Below are 17,772 nucleotides of genomic sequence, written 5' to 3' on the forward strand. Positions count from 1 at the left end.
ATCAGAGAATTATTAGAGTTCTCAGTTGAAAAGCACATGCAAAATGCTCAGAAAATAAAAGTAAATTCAAGTTCACACCTAGTCATACTGTAGTAAAACTATACAATATCAAGGTTAAAGAGAAAAATCATAAAAGGTACTGTGTAGAAAAGTCAGATTTCCTATGAAAAGAACCCCAAAATACACAAAAACAAAAAACATCAAGCTGACTTCTCATCAGGACAATAGATGACAGAAGACAATATGCAAATTGATGAGGGAAAATAATTAACTTCAGATTTTATTCCCACCTAAAATATGATTCAATAACAGAAGCAATAAAAAGACATTTCCAGAAACCCAAAGACCACAAGGGCTTACTACTCTCAGAGCCTCAATAAAAGAAGTATTAAAACATGTACTTCTACAAAAAAAAAAAGCCAAAGAAAAAGCAATGTATACCAAAAATAATAGTGAACCCCAAAATTACCAAGATAATATTAATATTTCAGTAAATTAAGAAACATATTTAAGTAATTTAAATGAAGTATTGACTGTAAAACATAACTTTATTATGTTTAAAACTAAAATTCTAAACAGGAATAATTAGATATGGAATAATATGCTACAATAAAATCTGTGTCATCTTTAGAATTACTGAATACTTAAGTATTTACTAGAATTCATTAGAAAATTTTCTAGTTATTTAAAACATATGGTTAAGCACTTAAAAATAGATATATAATCCATAGCAGAGAAGGAGAAAAATTAAGCAAAAAAAAATTATAAGGAGGAAAAAGATGTAAAATAGTAGAAATAACTCCAAATATTGTGTATGACTAATAACAATAAATAAACATAGTAACCTCACCAGTTAAAAGATAGAGTGGCCGGCCCCGTGCCAAGCGGTGAAGTTTGCATGCTTTACTTCAGCAGCCCAGGATTCACCAGTTCGGTTCCTGGGCGCAGACCCACACACCGCTCATCAAGCCATGCTGTGGTGGCACCCTACACAGAAGAACTAGAATAACCTACAGCTGGGATATACAACTATGCACTGGGACTTTGGAGAGGAAAAAAAAAAGTCAAGTTTAAAAACAAAAAAGGTTATCAGATTGGGAAAAAAGATAGTATCCAGCTGCTTAAAGAGATACATTTAAATCATGACTACACAGGTAATTTGAGAATAAAGGAATGGAAAACTATGTGAAAGAAGAGCTGAATAGTGGAAATATCACTCATGTTCACATATAGAAAGTCAGTATGTTAAAGGTGTCAAATTCTCAATATCAATTTTAAAAATTTAATACAATTTCAATCAAAATCCTAAATTTTTTCTTTTTAATTTATGGTGTAAATTAATATTTTCAGTGAGCATTTGCTCAAACCACCCCACAACTTAGTGGTTTACAACAGTAGCAATTTATTATTTTCTCACAATTCTGTCATTTGGCTGGGCAGTTTCTCTGCTGATTTTACTCAGATTTGCTCTATATTGGCTTTCAGCTAAGTCTGCTAGACTGGAGGGTCCATCCTGGGCTCGCTCACATATCTGGTAGTTGGTGCTAGTTATGTTTTGGGGTACCTCAGTTCTCTGCCAAATGGCCTCTCCTATTCCAGTAGACTAGTAGAGCTTTCTTACATGGTGATCTCAGTGCAGCATTCCAATAGGGCAGGGCCTCTTAAAGCTGTCGATGCAAAATAAACAATAGCCATCCTATAGATAGAAGAAATAAGATGAGTTTTACTTGAGCCCGAATGAGGATTATAACCCTGGAAGGCCTTAGAAAGCCTTCCAGAGAAGCATGGTTTTCAGTACAGTCTTATATCTTTTTGGAACAAAGAACATATATTAAACACACCCAGGATCCATTGTCATTAAAGTTTCAAAGAGGTATGTAGTTTCAAATTAGCAGGTCAATGTGCCGGTAATGTCTGGGTGTAGGATGGGAAGTCTGCATTCTTATCTTAAGAGAGTTCATTCTTTACTTTAATGGTTCAGCAGATGTGCAATGTATGTTTGATAGGCCATAAGTCAAGCTTGTTAATTCAAGCCAAACCAGTTTTGAACCCAAATAGTCATGCCATATACCTCAATATGTGAAAATCGCTTGTCAAAGTCTAGCTTCAAGAAGTTGCGTACAGTCCTTCTTCTACTTTGTATTGGTCAAAACAAGTTACAAGGCCAGCCAAATTCAAGGGGTGGGAAAGAAACTCCACCTCCTGATGGAAAAGCAGCAAAGTTTACATTGCAAAGGGGTATACATACTAGGATGGGAGGAATTGGGGGCCATATTTTGCAACCTGCCACAATGTGGAAAGGCTATAGGAACAAGCACAGCAAAAAATAGATGTGAAAATAAAGAATACAGTCTCAAGATTTGCCTCATCTAAAGCTATGGTAATTGAGACAGTATGGTATTGGTATAAGGGAAGACAGAGCAACTAATGGAACAGAATAGAAAGTCGAGAAACAGACTCAAGTCTGTTTGGAAACCTGACACATGGCAGAAACAAATCAGAGAAGGAATGGAGGAACTATTCGATAAATGATTCTGGGACAATTAGCCACTCAGGGAAAATTATAAAATTTGATTCAAACCTTATATCATAAACAAAAATTAATTATGAATGGTTTAAGAAGCTAACTTACGGAAATAAAACTCCTTTTTGGAAAAGAAGACCTTTAGAAACAAAAACATTGGAAAATATCTTTATTCCAGATCTCTTTAGACACACAAAAAATAAAAGTTTTAAGGGAAAAAGCTGTTAAATTTGCCACCTTAAAGTTAAACGACCCCATAGAAAGTGAAAATACAAATAACAGGCTACAAACTGGGAAAAGACATTTGCATCTTCTGTAAATGACAAAAGATTAGTGCTTAAAACAGGTAAAGAACTTTTGCAAATCAGTTCTTAAAAGCAATCCCATTGTGGGGAAATAGGGAAGTAGGCAAAGGGTTTTAATAGGCAACTTAAATGAAGAGGAAATCTAAATGGCTAATAAACATAAGATACTTGTTCTCACCAATAATCGGGGAAATGAAATTAAACCCAAAATTTGATACCATTCTGGCAAAATTTATAAGTCTCAACAAACCAAGTATTGGCAAGGTTGTGGCAAATGTAAATTCTTGTACATGACGGGCACATAGATCGGTAGAATTACTTGGGGAACAATTTGCCAGTATTAAGTAAAATAAAACGTAAGCATATGCGTCAAGGCAGCAGTTTCATCTTTGTACCTAGAGAAATTTATGCAGATGTCTATAAGGAGACATACCATAATGTTTATTGCAGTGCTATAATAGTAAACAGTTGGAATGACTTAAATGTCCATCAGCAGAAGAATGGATAAATAATTTGTTGTATGTTAATACAACGAAATACTTTGAAACTGTTAAAAATGAAAGAACAAAAAGGATGCACCTAGGGGCCGGCCCCGTGGCTGAGTGATAAAGTTCGCACACTCCGCTTTGGCGGCCCAGGGTTTCACCAGTTCGGATCCTGGGCGCGGACATGGCACCACTCATCAAGCCATGCTGAGGCAGCATCCCAGCGTGGTTGTACACATCCCACCATGTGCTACATGGTTGTAGCACAGCCAGAACCAGAACCAGAACTGGGGGAGCTTTGGGGAGAAGAAGAGGGGAAAAATAAGATTGGCAACAGATGTTAACTCAGGTGCCAATCTTAAAACAAAGAAAAAAAGATGCACCTAGACCAGTGATGAAGGGAAGGAGTAGGTTACAAAATGGTATGTAAAATGTTCCCTTTACGTATAGTTCAGAAACATGAAAAACAATACCATTTATTGCTTATGGATACATATATATTTAACAACCATGTAAAACTAAATTCAGGATAATGACTAGGTTTGGTGAGGACAGAAGAGGAACAGGAAAGGCAAGGTGTACACAGAGGACTTCAGCTATATCTGTGATGGTTTATTTGCTTAGAAATGTGGGACAAACGTGGCTGTGTGTTAAAGTATAATTAAACTGAGTGGTAGGAACTTGTAGGTTTAAAAATATTTTTATGATTTTCTGTGTGTTTGAAATACTTTTTAATTTTTAAGAGGAAGGTTCTGGCAAAAAAAAAGCCATACAATAACTTACCAAAACAAAACTCAGAGTTTAACATGAAACTCACTTGTTAAAATCAGAAGTGTTCAAGAAATTCAAGATCATATAAAATAAATTAATGGCTTTAATCCTGTTTTTAGTGAACAAAGTCAGTACTGTTGCTGTTGATAACCCCTTTTGAGACAAGAAGCTGAGTTGAGTAAGATTGTGAATAGCCCTTTCAAAATAGATTGGGGTATTGTAGTTGGTTATTTGGAATATACTTAGGCAATTCTGGTCTGCCTGATCCACACTATCCCTTAATAAGTGGTTTTGAAACTGTAAACAAAACTAAATGTGTTTTTTTTTTAATTTCTCATACTTTTGCGATTGCCCCTTTGTTTTCAGCTGTTTTAATTAGAGGTTCAAATGTGAATAACATTGAGTACAGATTTCTTCTTTTTGGTTTAATGATTTTATTCTGGTTCTGTTCTGATAAATTGAAAGCTATGCATTTATAAGCAAAACAAGAATAATTAGAGGAAATGATATTATGACAAGAGATGCACATTTAGATCCCTTAATTATGTGCGTTTGACTAAAATAGTACATTTGTACAGATGTCAAGAGGCAGCCTCAACAATGTGGTTCTTTTAATATAACATAAACAAATGAGCTCTCATTTCAATAATTGTTTTTTGCATCCAAGGGGTATGTGTCATGCACAATAAGGCACTAATGGCTAAAATAAACTTCTAACAAACTTTTAGTGGAGTATGAAGTATGACCCATAAGTATATGCATAAGTATAAAGAGTATTTTAATACGGTTTATCATTTAATGGGGGTGAAAAAGAGAATGGAAGTACAGCATTGATGAAATTAGAAAGCGTGCCCTAACACATCACTTAACTCTTTGATGTATAAATCAAATGGTAGAATAGACTCAATTATCTAGAATAAATTTGGAAAATATTTTGCAAAATTGCATATTATAGGCAAGTTTTTTGACTAGAATTATCCAAATGATTTCCACTCAAGCTTTTATTTAGCCTCACTTAAATGGATACACACTCTCTAAAATAATTCTAAATGTCTAGAAATTAGAAGATGGATTAGATTAAATAAACAATAATAGCTAATACTTGTTGAGCACTTACTATATATCAGGCAATTTTCCAAGTATTTTAAATATATTGTTAGAGGAGAATTCTTATTTCCCACCTCTGTTTTCTTCTGTGTGGAGGGATATTTACTAATGTTGATACCCCTAGACTCTCTCTACCTTACTCCTCTCTTCCCAGGAAAGGCGTCACTTTATCAGATTATGAGTTTGAAATAGAAACCCAGGGCCAAATACTGCGCCTTCTGTATGCTTTTCTCTTGGGTGTACTCATTCTGCTCTGCTCCTTCAGGGCAGGCTCTGCACCTCACGCAGCTGGATCCTTAGCTTAATACTGTTGTAACTAGAAGTTAAGCCCGCCAAATTCTTGAGTTTATTATTAGGAAGTCCATTTGCCTGGCGACCTGTTATCTCTCCAATCTCTCTTTCAATAATAAAGGTAATATTTTGGGCCTGTCTGATTTTACTCTTTCCTTTAATGCAGAACTCCAGTTGGAACAAAGCTACCATTTGTTGATACCACTCTAATCCCTGATATATTATCATTTTATTATATAAACAATAGGGTATTGCTTTTTGACGTTCTTATGTTTTCATTCCATTTTAAGGAAAAAGAATGTCTTTAAATTCCAAAAATTTATTTTAAATTCCAAAATAGAGTATTGATGGAGAGTGTTGAGAGAAAAGGACAAATTTAGAAGATGTTTACTAGAAGTGACAGGACTTGGTAGTTTACGGCATGTGGGAAGTTCGGGAAAGGGAGCCAAGAATGTCTCCCAGGTGTCTGATTAAGCAACTGCCTGGTCAATAGTGCCAATTACTGAAATAGGACTCCAGAGAATAGTATGTTTCACCCCTCCCACCTCCTGGTTCGCAGAGGAAAATGATGAGTTTATGTCTCAGTATATGCATATTATAGTCAAGTTGTGTCACTGTCAGTGGGGACTACTTTTACAAATTTCCGTAGAGACAAAAAGCTCAAAACTCAATAAAATTTCTCAAAGAGGCATTAAAAGAATTATCTTGCCTGAAGAATTTCTAGCACTGAAATTAGCAGGTACTCTCTAAATTTTTATTTACGTTTTTTCAAGGCCAAAATACTTCAGCAACTCTTGAAGTGGCCTGTATGTCATCATATCAATGGTATAGGACAGAGAATATTGAACTTAAATATTCAATAATTCCATTTTTATCCCTATATTATGTTATATATCTACTCTATATTATATTCTATTTTTATTTTATCTTTCACTAGCAAACAGCTTGCTTATCTTTTCTGGGATACAGCAACTTACTGTAAAATTAGCTGTTCAAAACTATTTGTCAAGGCATACTCTCCTAGTACAGCCTCATACCTAATCCATTCCCTGACTATATAATACAGCTGAAAATGATTTTAACTCTTCCAACTTAAAGTGTTCTCTTGTCTCTCAAGTTCTACAGTGGTTTCATTTAGTATGTTAAAACTTAAAGGTACTATGTAAATTTATAAGATTGTTTATATTTTCTATCAAGTTCAAATTATGAGAATATGGATATGGCTCTGAATTCAAAATACTGACTCTACATTTTTTGCTGTTAGATAAACTCAGGGTAGATTAACACTGCAGAAACTGAAAGAATGAACACTTTTAAATAAGAAATGTGAACTAATATTACCAAATAATTATATTTTTATTTTTGCAATTTCTTAAATTGGTATAAATACCAAGGCCAATTTAGAGAAGAAGATTAACTCCTTGTCCTTTATTCTTCTTTCAGCTCTGCATGGCTTGTCAAGAAGTTTTTGCATTAAAGTTTCTGAACTTTGTTCTGTTCTTTAAAAACTGATGTCAGGATTCTAAACACATGTTCTTGTTCTCTAATTATGCTTTTCTTTCCCCCTCCTGGAGAAAGAATGACTTTTTACCTTTTGCCGTTATATTTCCATTAATCTAGTGCCAAGGCACCTGCAGTTATATAACTGATGACATTTGTAAGTACTTTTTTCTAAAATATTCACTAAAATTGAGAATTCAATCTAAAGGAAGTTCACAGTGAACACTGGTCCAGGTCTTCACCTTTTTTATTCACAGATAAAATACCATAATCTTTGTTTTCACATTATTTGTAATACATAGTCACAATGCAAAGTGCTGCCTTTCTTTTAAAATATAATACAGTAACTCCTGACATTTCAGGCTTTAATACATATTTTAATGGTTTATATGTTTCCATGGCAGATCAGCGGTTTATTACTAGAAGGTTGCAGTTTTGACGGAAATCGACTTTCTGAAAATCAGCATGATTCTCCTAGTGTATCATCAGTTCTCCCTTGTTTTATGGCCTGGATTCCACAGGTAATACATTTTTAACAGATACAAGTTTTAATAAATTCATTCTAGATTTTATCTTTTCAATCAGATATTCTTGACCTATGTATTTTTTGTTTACTTTCTAATCTCTCTTGCATTTGAACAAATTTACAGTCAAAAAATATTGTGTCCTTTATAATTTTTAAGATGTATGGGACATTTTAAAATCTTCATTTTGTTGTAGAAAGAATAACATTTTAGTTTTTAATTTCTAAATAATTTAAGCCTAGTAAGAAAGCCTTTAATGATAGTATGAACTACCATGCGTTATGTTCCTATTATTTTCAGCAATGTGCTAAATGCTTTATCTACTTTACCTCATATGCTCTTCAGAGCAGCCTGCAAGGGATCTTGTTATTCCCACTTTCAAACGAGGAAATGTGTGCACACATGGGTTAGATGACTTCCCCGTAGTTAGGCATGCAGATATTGACGGTATCAAGATGTTATATCATACTGTGACACTGTGCTGCTGATAGGCAGATGAAGAAAACAGGCTTGACAAAGACTTACTTGGTTAACTTTTTCCCTTTTTAAAACCTTCAATTATTGAAAGAACTTTCAGCAGTGGAACTTGGGGGATATTTGCTTTTAAAGGAAGACATAGATGTAGATGAGGCACAGAACGAAAACAAAAATAAAATTTTAAAATCTAAGTGTGAATATATGTGGATAAACTTTAAAGTTTTGATTCTATATCTAATGACCAACAAAACTGTTTCATATACTGCTTACTACAAGAAAAATGAGTTTTCTTATTGGGAAAGAGTCATTAAATTTCCCAATTATTGTAACTCTCTTTGTAAAATAAAAATCAATACATCAGAATATTTATTTTAAAAAAAACTCATAAAGCTGTAGCAATAATTAGCAGTCATTGCATAGAGAGCTAAAAGATCGTCCACTTCTGTGAAAGCCCCCATTTCTTCCTCATGTCAGCTTCATTGTCTCTAGTATTAGAGTGAGATATCACACAGAGAAAGAAGTTGAAATAATCTTTATTTTATTTCAATCTGACTGTTAATTCCTATAAGAAATTTCTATCAAAAAGTTGATAAATTATGGATTACACACACTGGGTGGGTGAACCAAATTGAAAGTTATATACAAAAGTTAAACGTAGAATTTGCTAAGGGTTGTAACCATAACAAGTAAAGTTGTATATGATGACAGAGATGCATTCAAATGACTCAAAACTATGTGAAGTGTTAATTCTCTGGCAAACAAAATTAAAAGCTATATAATGACCTTGATAGGGAAAAAAGTAGGACATGTATAAACTAGTTCACTTAATGACAAACCCCAGGGATAAAAATAGAGCATGGAGAATAACCGAGTAGGCATGAATACAGAAGAAAATGACCTGGAGCATTACCCACATAATCGACCATAAGCTGAATGCAAATCAGGAATGTAATGTTGTTATGGAAAAAGCCAGTCCATTACTGAGTTGTATGAAAAGCAACATGACATTACACGACTCAGAATTTATCCCTCCAGAATATTTTACTTCATATATTATTTCTATCCAGTTTTATTCCTCACACTTTAAAAGATCAGGATTAGAATAGAAAGCTAAAAATTAATTTAACTTGAAAATAACTCATGTAAAGAGAGGTAAAATGAATTGGAGTATTTAGCCAATGAAAGAGATGGCTAAAAGATAATATGAATATTTTATTATTTTTATAAAAGAGACTTTCCCGTGGGCCTTTGCACTTCTTCATGACACGTAATGGAAAGATGTATGGTGCGTCCCCACCTCCCTCTTCCCTCTTCCTTTACAGTGAGCCTCTTCTTTCCATATAATCTCACTGCTTTCAGACTCTTTCCTATATCAGCTGAGAAGGAGAGAATATGAGGCATATTACTAAGTGTTTCAGAACACAAAATTTTGGAGTCTAACAGACTAAATTCCATTCCCAGCTCCCCAAATTGTGAGCAGGGTGATTTGGGGCAAGTTACCTAAGCTCACTGGGCCAGTTTCCTCACTTGAAAGTGGAGATAATCATATTTCTATAGGACCATGTTGAGGATTAAATAATTTCCTGTGTGTGTGAAGTATCCAGCACAGTGCCTCATACATGGTAAGTCTAACTTATCCTGATGCCAATATTTTAAAATGTTTCACAATAGTATGATGATTATCTTATTTCGTATAGTGCTTTATACTTTACTAAGTGCTTTTAGTCATCATTAATTACTTGTTACATTCCTATATACCATATATTATGCTGAACACTGAGGTTACAAAGATAAATAAACCTCTTCCATCAGAGTCTTCTCTTGACTGAGAGAGCAAACAGGGAAAGAAACTATTACAATTCAGAGTTAGAAGTACAATAATAGAGGTTTACATAAAGTGCCAGCAAATAAGGGAGGCCTCAGCTCTATCATGTGTAAGCAGATGGGGAAAGTCAGATGCCCTCACAGAGAGAGAAGGCAGCTTCTCTCAGAAATATAGTCAAGGCATGAGTAAGAAAAGTTCGAGGACAAACTCAAAAAAGATAGGGCCTAGGCATTCCGGATAGAAGGGGCAGCATGTTTAAATGCATGGAGGTATGAAAAGAACGTAGGTTATTCTGGGAACTGCAAGTATAGTACATCTGGAATGTATGGTTCATGTGGAGAGTGATAGGGGATGTGGTTAGAAAAGAAAGCCAAGACCAAGTATGAGAAGCCGTGTAGCCATGCCAAGGAGTTTAGACCATCTTATGGTCAGTAGGAAGCCATTCAGAATTTAGAACAGGAGTGTGATAAGATCAGATTTGTAGTTTTGGAAAATGGGTCTAGCAGTGAGAAGGTGGGTGATTGGCACAGGGTGAGGTAAAATTACATATACCTTTCATAGCAATCCTGTGACTTTGATAGAGCAGGTTTTCTTTCTGTTTTGCTGATGAAGAAACTGAGAATCAGGTAAGGGAAGTGGTTTGTCATGGATCCCGCAATGGTAGCACTAGTGTTTGAACAATAACAGTTAGCATTTATTTGTATTGATTGTGTTCCCAGCACTGTGAAAAGTGTTGAGAATACAAGATATTTAGACCTTCCAAAAACTTTTGAAATCGGAACTATTATCTCCATTTTAAACTAAGAAAACTGAAGCTTAAAAGATCATGTAACTTGACCCAGGTAACGTAGTTAATAGGTGGGCAACTAAAATTCAAATCCGGGTTGTCACTCTTAAATCTTAGGCCTAATACTGAAACAACCTAACGGTATAAATCAGATTTTGGAAAACTAAATCCCACAGGCCAGATCCAGTGTGCTGCCTGTAGCCCTGTGAGCTATGAATTGTTTTTATGTTTTTAAATAGTTGAAAAGCTCAGAAGAATAATGTTTCATGATGTGAAAATTATATGAAATTCAAATTTCAGTGTCTATAAATAAAGTTTTGTTTGGAAAACAGCCATTCCCACTTGTGTAGATATTGGCTGCGGCTGCTTTCAGACTACAGCAGCAAAGTCGAATTGATGTATCAGAAACCAAATGGCCCACAAATCCTAAAATATTTACTATCTGGCCCCTTAACAAAATATTTTGCCTATTCTACATAAACTGTTAAACTCTGCAACTTCGGCTTGAGTTAAACATTATTTTGTTCAAGAAAGTGTTTTTTTTAGGGCAGCTGTAGCTATTTTTAATAAATTTTACAGAATTAAGGGAGGGACATTAACATTTTAATGCATTTTACTGGAAGGGAGGGAACCAGCATAAAATCAAAAGAAGCATCAACATCAATTTATGTAAGGCAGTGAAAAAGAATTACTTTTGCCATTTACTCTTACAGCTGCTTCATTGCAGAAAGACCAGAATCGTTTGATAAACTTGGATGAAATGACTAATCCCTTTTAGGCCAGAAGAAAGCCTTTTCACAAATTATTTCCACAGTATTATCTGGCACCTAGTAGTCCCGAATAGCTTCATTTCAGCAGAAACATGCCCAACAACCGAGTCATTTGCACAATGTTGCAGTAAGGTAGATAGCACCTCTGTTTTTTAAAGAACATTTTAGTTTGCATAAGATTGAAGGACTTCTTTGATATTGTTTTAGGATGTGGTAATACTTGGCAAAGGATATTAGCAACAAATATCCTCTACTATTGCTTCTATTGTAAATGCAATATGCTTTGCCAATTAACAAAATTAGAATTAGGAATTCTCAAGGGGAATTAAAAGTCAGTAAAATGCTGGTAAAAATATTTTCCTGGTGTTTCTGTTTACTGTTAATCTATGTCCACTAAGATAATATAACCTATACTCACACTATTCATTTATACATTCATTCATTCATGATGCAAGTTCTTAAAGTTGTTCCACTTTCAGCTCAATACTTGTGGTTAAATTAATATAGGTCCAAATTAAGATTTTCCTAAGGGATTTTACCCAAAAAAACATTCATCTTCTCCGAAGCATTTCCCCAAAACTGTTTTATATGTTATTCCATAATGGTTCTCTGTGAAAATTTAAGTAAATAAATTTAATAAACAAAATATCACCTGCCCTTGGAAATTCATGATGTATTTGAGAATATTAAAAATCCTAAGAAGGCCCAAAGATTACCTACCACACAACCTTTTCATGCGCCTATGCCCCATCCTTCATCTCGACCTAGTGTTCTGTATAATACAGTTTGGGAAACGCTACGTTATGGAATAGGTCAGTCAGAGGATGCTCTGTTCTGACGTTCCACAGGAAGTCAATTTTCCTTTGTTCTGTTTTTCTCGTAAAGAATGCTACTTAGGGTTTATCAGCCCCACAGTGACTTGGAAGCTGCACCCCAGCCTGAACCCCACAGGCCTAGACCTTCCAGTAGGCATCGCAATTGACAATTCAATTTCAGAAACAATTTCATTTCCAGGGAAAATATGACTATAAAATGATTCCACAAGCCACTCACAAAAACAGTCTTTACTGTATATTACTTTTATCTATATTAAAATATTATCACCATGTATATCAGAAGGTGTACGCTGAAAGCTCTGACTTGTATGCACTCTGGTTTAAAAATAATATTTAATTAATATCTTTTTCTATGTGACAGTTTTTTTCCTTAAAGACTTATTATGAAAGCAATGCTGTTAGCAGCATATTATTGAAAAATACAGGGTAAGTATTTCTCTACTAAAATACGTTTTAAAGAGTAGCTGGACATTCTTGACAGAACAGTCTTTCAAAATATTCATTGTTGATAAGTTATTTTGTTTCCTAACTTGAGATACTTATTTTTTCCAGAATTGTAATACTAAATTATGCCACTTTTATGTACATTAAAGCTCTGATTTCCTAATATCTTCTTTTCTAAAAATAACTGTTCACTGACTTGATTCATAAAAGTTCAGAAGGTATGTATTAGAATAAGTTAGTTCGACTTTATGCATAAACCAGTGAGAAATATATTTTGATTTGCCTTCATATGTGTTTTAGTATAATGATGCTGACATCGGCCAAATAAATAAAATTTTAGTTTCATCTAAATATTTCAGCCAAGCAGGGTCTTATACTTTGTCTAAGAGAAACATGTTCAAGAGGGAATTGTGTCTTAAGAATTTAATTTAGTTAAACAATATCTGTACAAGATATTGTTCTGATAGTGAGAATGCCTAGGTACTTGGCCCTGCTACTCTAGTATTTATTTATTGGTGACCTAAGAGCAAGTCCATTTGACTTTTTTACAGAAAGTTATAACATTAACCATTTAAGAGATTTTGAGAAATGACAAGCAAAATTTTAAGAAGCAACTGTGGTGCTTTGCTTTTAACTGTAGCTTTGGGTGGAAAAATTTGTATCCTCACCTTAAAATGAACAAAAGGCCTACAACCAAAAGCAGATTTGGAAGGATTTGGCAATATATATATAAGCTAGTAAACTGTTAGTGAATATACAAAGAATCAACTTTGCGTTAACTGTTAAGTTCCTAATTTAAAGAGAAAATTGCCTGGCATTTAAATGAGGAGATATACAGAAAATCTCCTGAATAGAAATGAATAGCAGTGTAAAACATTAAAATGAGATATTTCTATTTTCATTTTTGACCATAGAAGTTATGGGAAGAAAAGCATATATCAGGTGGCAAAAGAAGATAATTTAAGAGCTTTCCTGGAATTATAGATAGGCATTCATAGATTCAGATCATTTCAGTCCAACAAATATGTGATGTTTGCCTGCCCTTTGCTAAAGAATTTAAAGCCAACACGAAAAGAAAACTTGTACTAGGTTATTAACTTTAAGAATGGCTAAGGAGTTATGAAAATTGCAGGAATTTCTGAATTCTAAAGCTTTGCCATTTAAGCAAAATTGGAAAAGAGGGAAGCGATTAGGCAATGACTAATAATGGTTGAAATTCTCTTTACTCCAAATCCTATATTTTTTTCTGAGGCTCAACTCAGGATTCATTCTCTCCATTAATCCTTGTTAACATACCCCAGAGTTGTGTTTCATTTATAATGATTTTCTAAAATACCAATTGTTCCAAAAATTATATCGTATATATTTGATATGTATTGTTTTCTAAACTAAATTTTAAGCTTCAAAGATGATTATTATTTTCTCTATTTGAGTATATAACTGAAATGCTTAGCCTTTATAATTCTAGGCACAGCATTAGCACATAAAATGCTGTTAAATGAATGGATAAATGACAGAATCATCAATACAAACATAGAGAAAAATTAGAAAAATTCAGGGCAGATTGCCTTTTTATCTATTTGCACGATGATTCTGTGTAAAGAATGAATTTTGTATTATTAGGTTAAGGTTTAGGAATGTTAGGAATAAATGAGTTTTCAAAGGAACTTAACTGATTCATATCAAGGACAAGAAGAGTCAGAATAGTATTTTTGTGTGCGTATGTGTCTGGGAGAGATATGAGGATTGGAAAAGATAATGAAATTTCATATGATGTCCACTTAGACTTAATAGAATGTTTGTTTTAAATTTTTCCATGATGAAAAAGATATTTCTATTTCCATCATAGCACTATCCACAACATGTAGTGTATGCTAAAAAGCTGGGATTCTTTTTCTAGTTGGTGTGAGAATTAGGGAGTAAAGAAAAGATATATATGTGTGTGTTTGTGTGTAGTCCAAAGAATTAGTGATATGTTGATAAATAATACTTTATATTTGAGCTCTTTACTACGTCATTGGATTCTTTCAACATCCTATTAGGTGGACAAGTGTTGTTTATCTTTCTTCTACAATAGGGAAACTGATGCTCAGAGTAACCTACTTAGTGTCAGGACTTCTTAGACAAGTACTCCAGAACCTGAAAATGTTTTGTTTGCATAAATGTCTTCTCTTTTGAAAAATAACTATAACAGCGTCTTTAGGTGCTAATATTCATACGCCGAAACCTTTGCCACTTCCTAACTAGGTTGCCATGGTAAATTCTCCATAGGTTTCTGATTCATCACTTGTAAAATTCTGAAATGAGTCTAACTTTTCTCTTAAGTTTCATTCCAATTCTTAAGATATAATTCATTAATTGAATAAAATTATATAAGTTCAGAAAAGCATCAATCCTAAATTTGAATTGGAAATAGTATTATGAACTCATGATGTTTTTCTTTAAAAATGTGTATTTCTAAACTCCAGTCACTGAAAAATCCTAGAAGGAGAATGATAGATCATACCTAGCAGCCAGATTACCAATCTGTAAGACTATTTCTCATTAAAGGAACCAAGGATCCTCAGAGTAACAGCTAATTTGATTTCTGGAACAGGAAATGTGTAAGATGAGCTTGTAACATCCTATAACATACTAGAAAGCAAGAAAGCTATTGAAGATGACTAGGGACACATCAAAAAAAGCTCAGGAGCCAACTTACAGAGTTCCCACTGTGCAAAGACCGAGAATTTGAACATCAATAAGATAACAACTGCATTGAATTGAAGTATATCAAATATATTTTAATCTACCAGTTCATAATGGTACTTTTAAAAAGGAGGGGAGGGTCATTGATCACCTTTATGGTATACTAGGGAACAAATTCCTTATTTTGAAAGCATATGAATAAACGGAAATTAGATAGCATTTTATCCAACATTTCCCATATGAACTGTACCTCATGATAATCAAAAGATTGATAAGTCGAAGTTTCTCTTTAAAACGATATATTTCTGCCCAGAAATGAAAAAGGAACGATAGAATTAGATTACCATTTTTTAATCTTGAATGTAATAATGATTGTCAGTGGCTTCTAATATCTGAAAAGAGAGACGACCAAACATAAGCCTCTTAATGGAGGTACACAGTACCGCCTACACGGTGTTTTTGAATCTGCATCTGAGCACACCTCCAGATCCACTTTGCAAGAATACAGGGAACAGAAGAACCGGATACTCTGAGAATGGAGCCAACAAAAGTCAGACTGTGGAAAATTCTTTGGTATGGCTTCTTCAGCAAACAAATTACAAGGAAAAAAGGAGGAAAAATCTATAAATTTAGGAGATTGAGACATCAACAAAATGTAAAAATGGGCTTTATTTGAATTATGGTTCTAACAAAAAATCTTTTAAAAATTATAGGATAATGAGATCATGGATATAAAGTGACATTAAGGAATAATTGTTAATATTTTCATGTGTGATAATAGTGTGATATTTTTATAATTTAGTGATAGACATATTTAAGTATTGATAGATAAAATTTTATAATATGCAGGATGTGGTTCAAAATATTCCGATATTTGGGGCAAGGGGAAGGTTATAAAATGAAACAGGATTGTCCATGAGTTAATAATTGTTGCAGCTATGTCACGGGGGTTTATTATGCTAGTCTTTATTCAAAATATTTCGTAATAAAATGTTAAATAAATATTATTATTTGGGAAAGTTTGTGTTTGTGCCTTTGTTTATTTAGTCATCTGCTTCAAAAGAGTATATTGCTGTATTTTAAAACAAAATTAATTCTTTTTAAACAGGGTTCATATGGTCCGTATTCCCCTGAGGAGTGCATATCTTTGCCTGTTTACACAAGTGCTGAAAGGGATCGCGTGGTAACCAACATTGATGTTCCGTGTGGGGGCAACCAAGACCAGTGGATTCAGTGTGGAGCAGCTCTATTTCTAAAAAACCAGTAGAAGCTAATGACAACAAAAGCTGTCTTAGCAAAAAGAAACATTTTTTATTTAAGCTTTAAATAAAATATGTTGTCAGTCTACATGTGAAATGTTAGTTCAAAATATTAGCATATAGTTACCCTATGTTGTTGGTTGCCTTGGGTTTTTATTTTAATGGGTAATGACAGCATTGTGCACCTTTTAAAGTAGTATCTTAATGAAGTTCATGTTAAAATGATGTACCCTTTATAACATTAAATATTTCTGTGAGGCAGTTCACTTTTCCATTGGCTCAAAATTTTAATGTTTTAAGTAAGAGGTTTAAAATAGTGTATTTAAGGAATCAGTAATAAATATTTTGGCTATCATTTTTGTATCATAATTATTTAATAAAATGTAAGATCATTAATATTTTTTCAGTTTTTCATGGTTTTAGATATACATATATATGTTCTCTTTTTAAACATTGAAGAATGTATTATACTTTAAATAGTTCAGTTACAGCATCTCAAAGTAATTCAAAAGAAATGGGGAATAAATAGCACAGAAACCAGGATAAAACTTTTACAAATACAATAATTAAACGATGAAAAGTTGTAATTTCTCCTGTATATTACTTTTTACCATTTGTTTCTGTGAAACAGTAGAATTCCACAATGGTTGGAAGCTTAAATAAATATATTTTGTTTTCTAATTTTAAAGTTTATGAGAAATTTGAACACTGTCTCTGCTTTTAAGAGATTTAAGAGATGATAGACAGTGAAATATAAAAATAGTCTCACTATAAATTTCTTTATCTGATATTAATATTGTTATACTGGCTTTTCTTTTGGCTACTTTTATGTAGGATACAATAGATAAAAAGAAAACATCCATATAGGAAAAACATAGTATAATGAAATAAGTAATATGGAATACCAGCAAAGGACTGTGGAATTCCAGGGGATGGAGTGACTAACTCTACTTGCTATATGTATTATTTAATCAAAGTTTGGTAATAATGGGCTCACTTATTTTCTTTTCCTTTTCTTTTTTCTTTTGGAAAACTTGCTTTGAAAATATGTTACAAAGGATAACACATTTGTTGTTCTTCCAAAATGGACAAATATTACATGCTGTGGTGGTTGCTTCGGATTTTTTTCAGAAATTTAAAATGTTTTAAGTAATTTCAAAACCAGTTGGAATCCTTCAT

The 17,772-nt window shown here is 33.3% G+C and overlaps 1 protein-coding gene across 3 annotated transcripts in view; it reads left to right on the forward strand.

Moving 5' to 3' along the window:
- Nucleotides 1–17,088, forward strand: part of DYNC2H1 (dynein cytoplasmic 2 heavy chain 1) — a 289,228-nt gene extending 272,140 nt beyond the window's left edge. For all 3 annotated transcript variants that reach the window (XM_046637538.1, XM_046637540.1, XM_046637539.1), the window contains 2 exons: nt 7,388–7,504; nt 16,443–17,088. In XM_046637538.1, the coding sequence (XP_046493494.1) occupies nt 7,388–7,504; nt 16,443–16,601 (276 nt within the window). In that variant the 3' untranslated portion in view covers nt 16,602–17,088. The remainder of the gene's footprint in view (nt 1–7,387; nt 7,505–16,442) is intronic.
- The last annotated feature ends 684 nt before the right edge of the window (nt 17,089–17,772 follow it).

This window comes from Equus quagga, chromosome 14 (genome assembly GCF_021613505.1).
Source record: "Equus quagga isolate Etosha38 chromosome 14, UCLA_HA_Equagga_1.0, whole genome shotgun sequence".
Taxonomy (NCBI): Eukaryota; Metazoa; Chordata; class Mammalia; order Perissodactyla; family Equidae; genus Equus; species Equus quagga.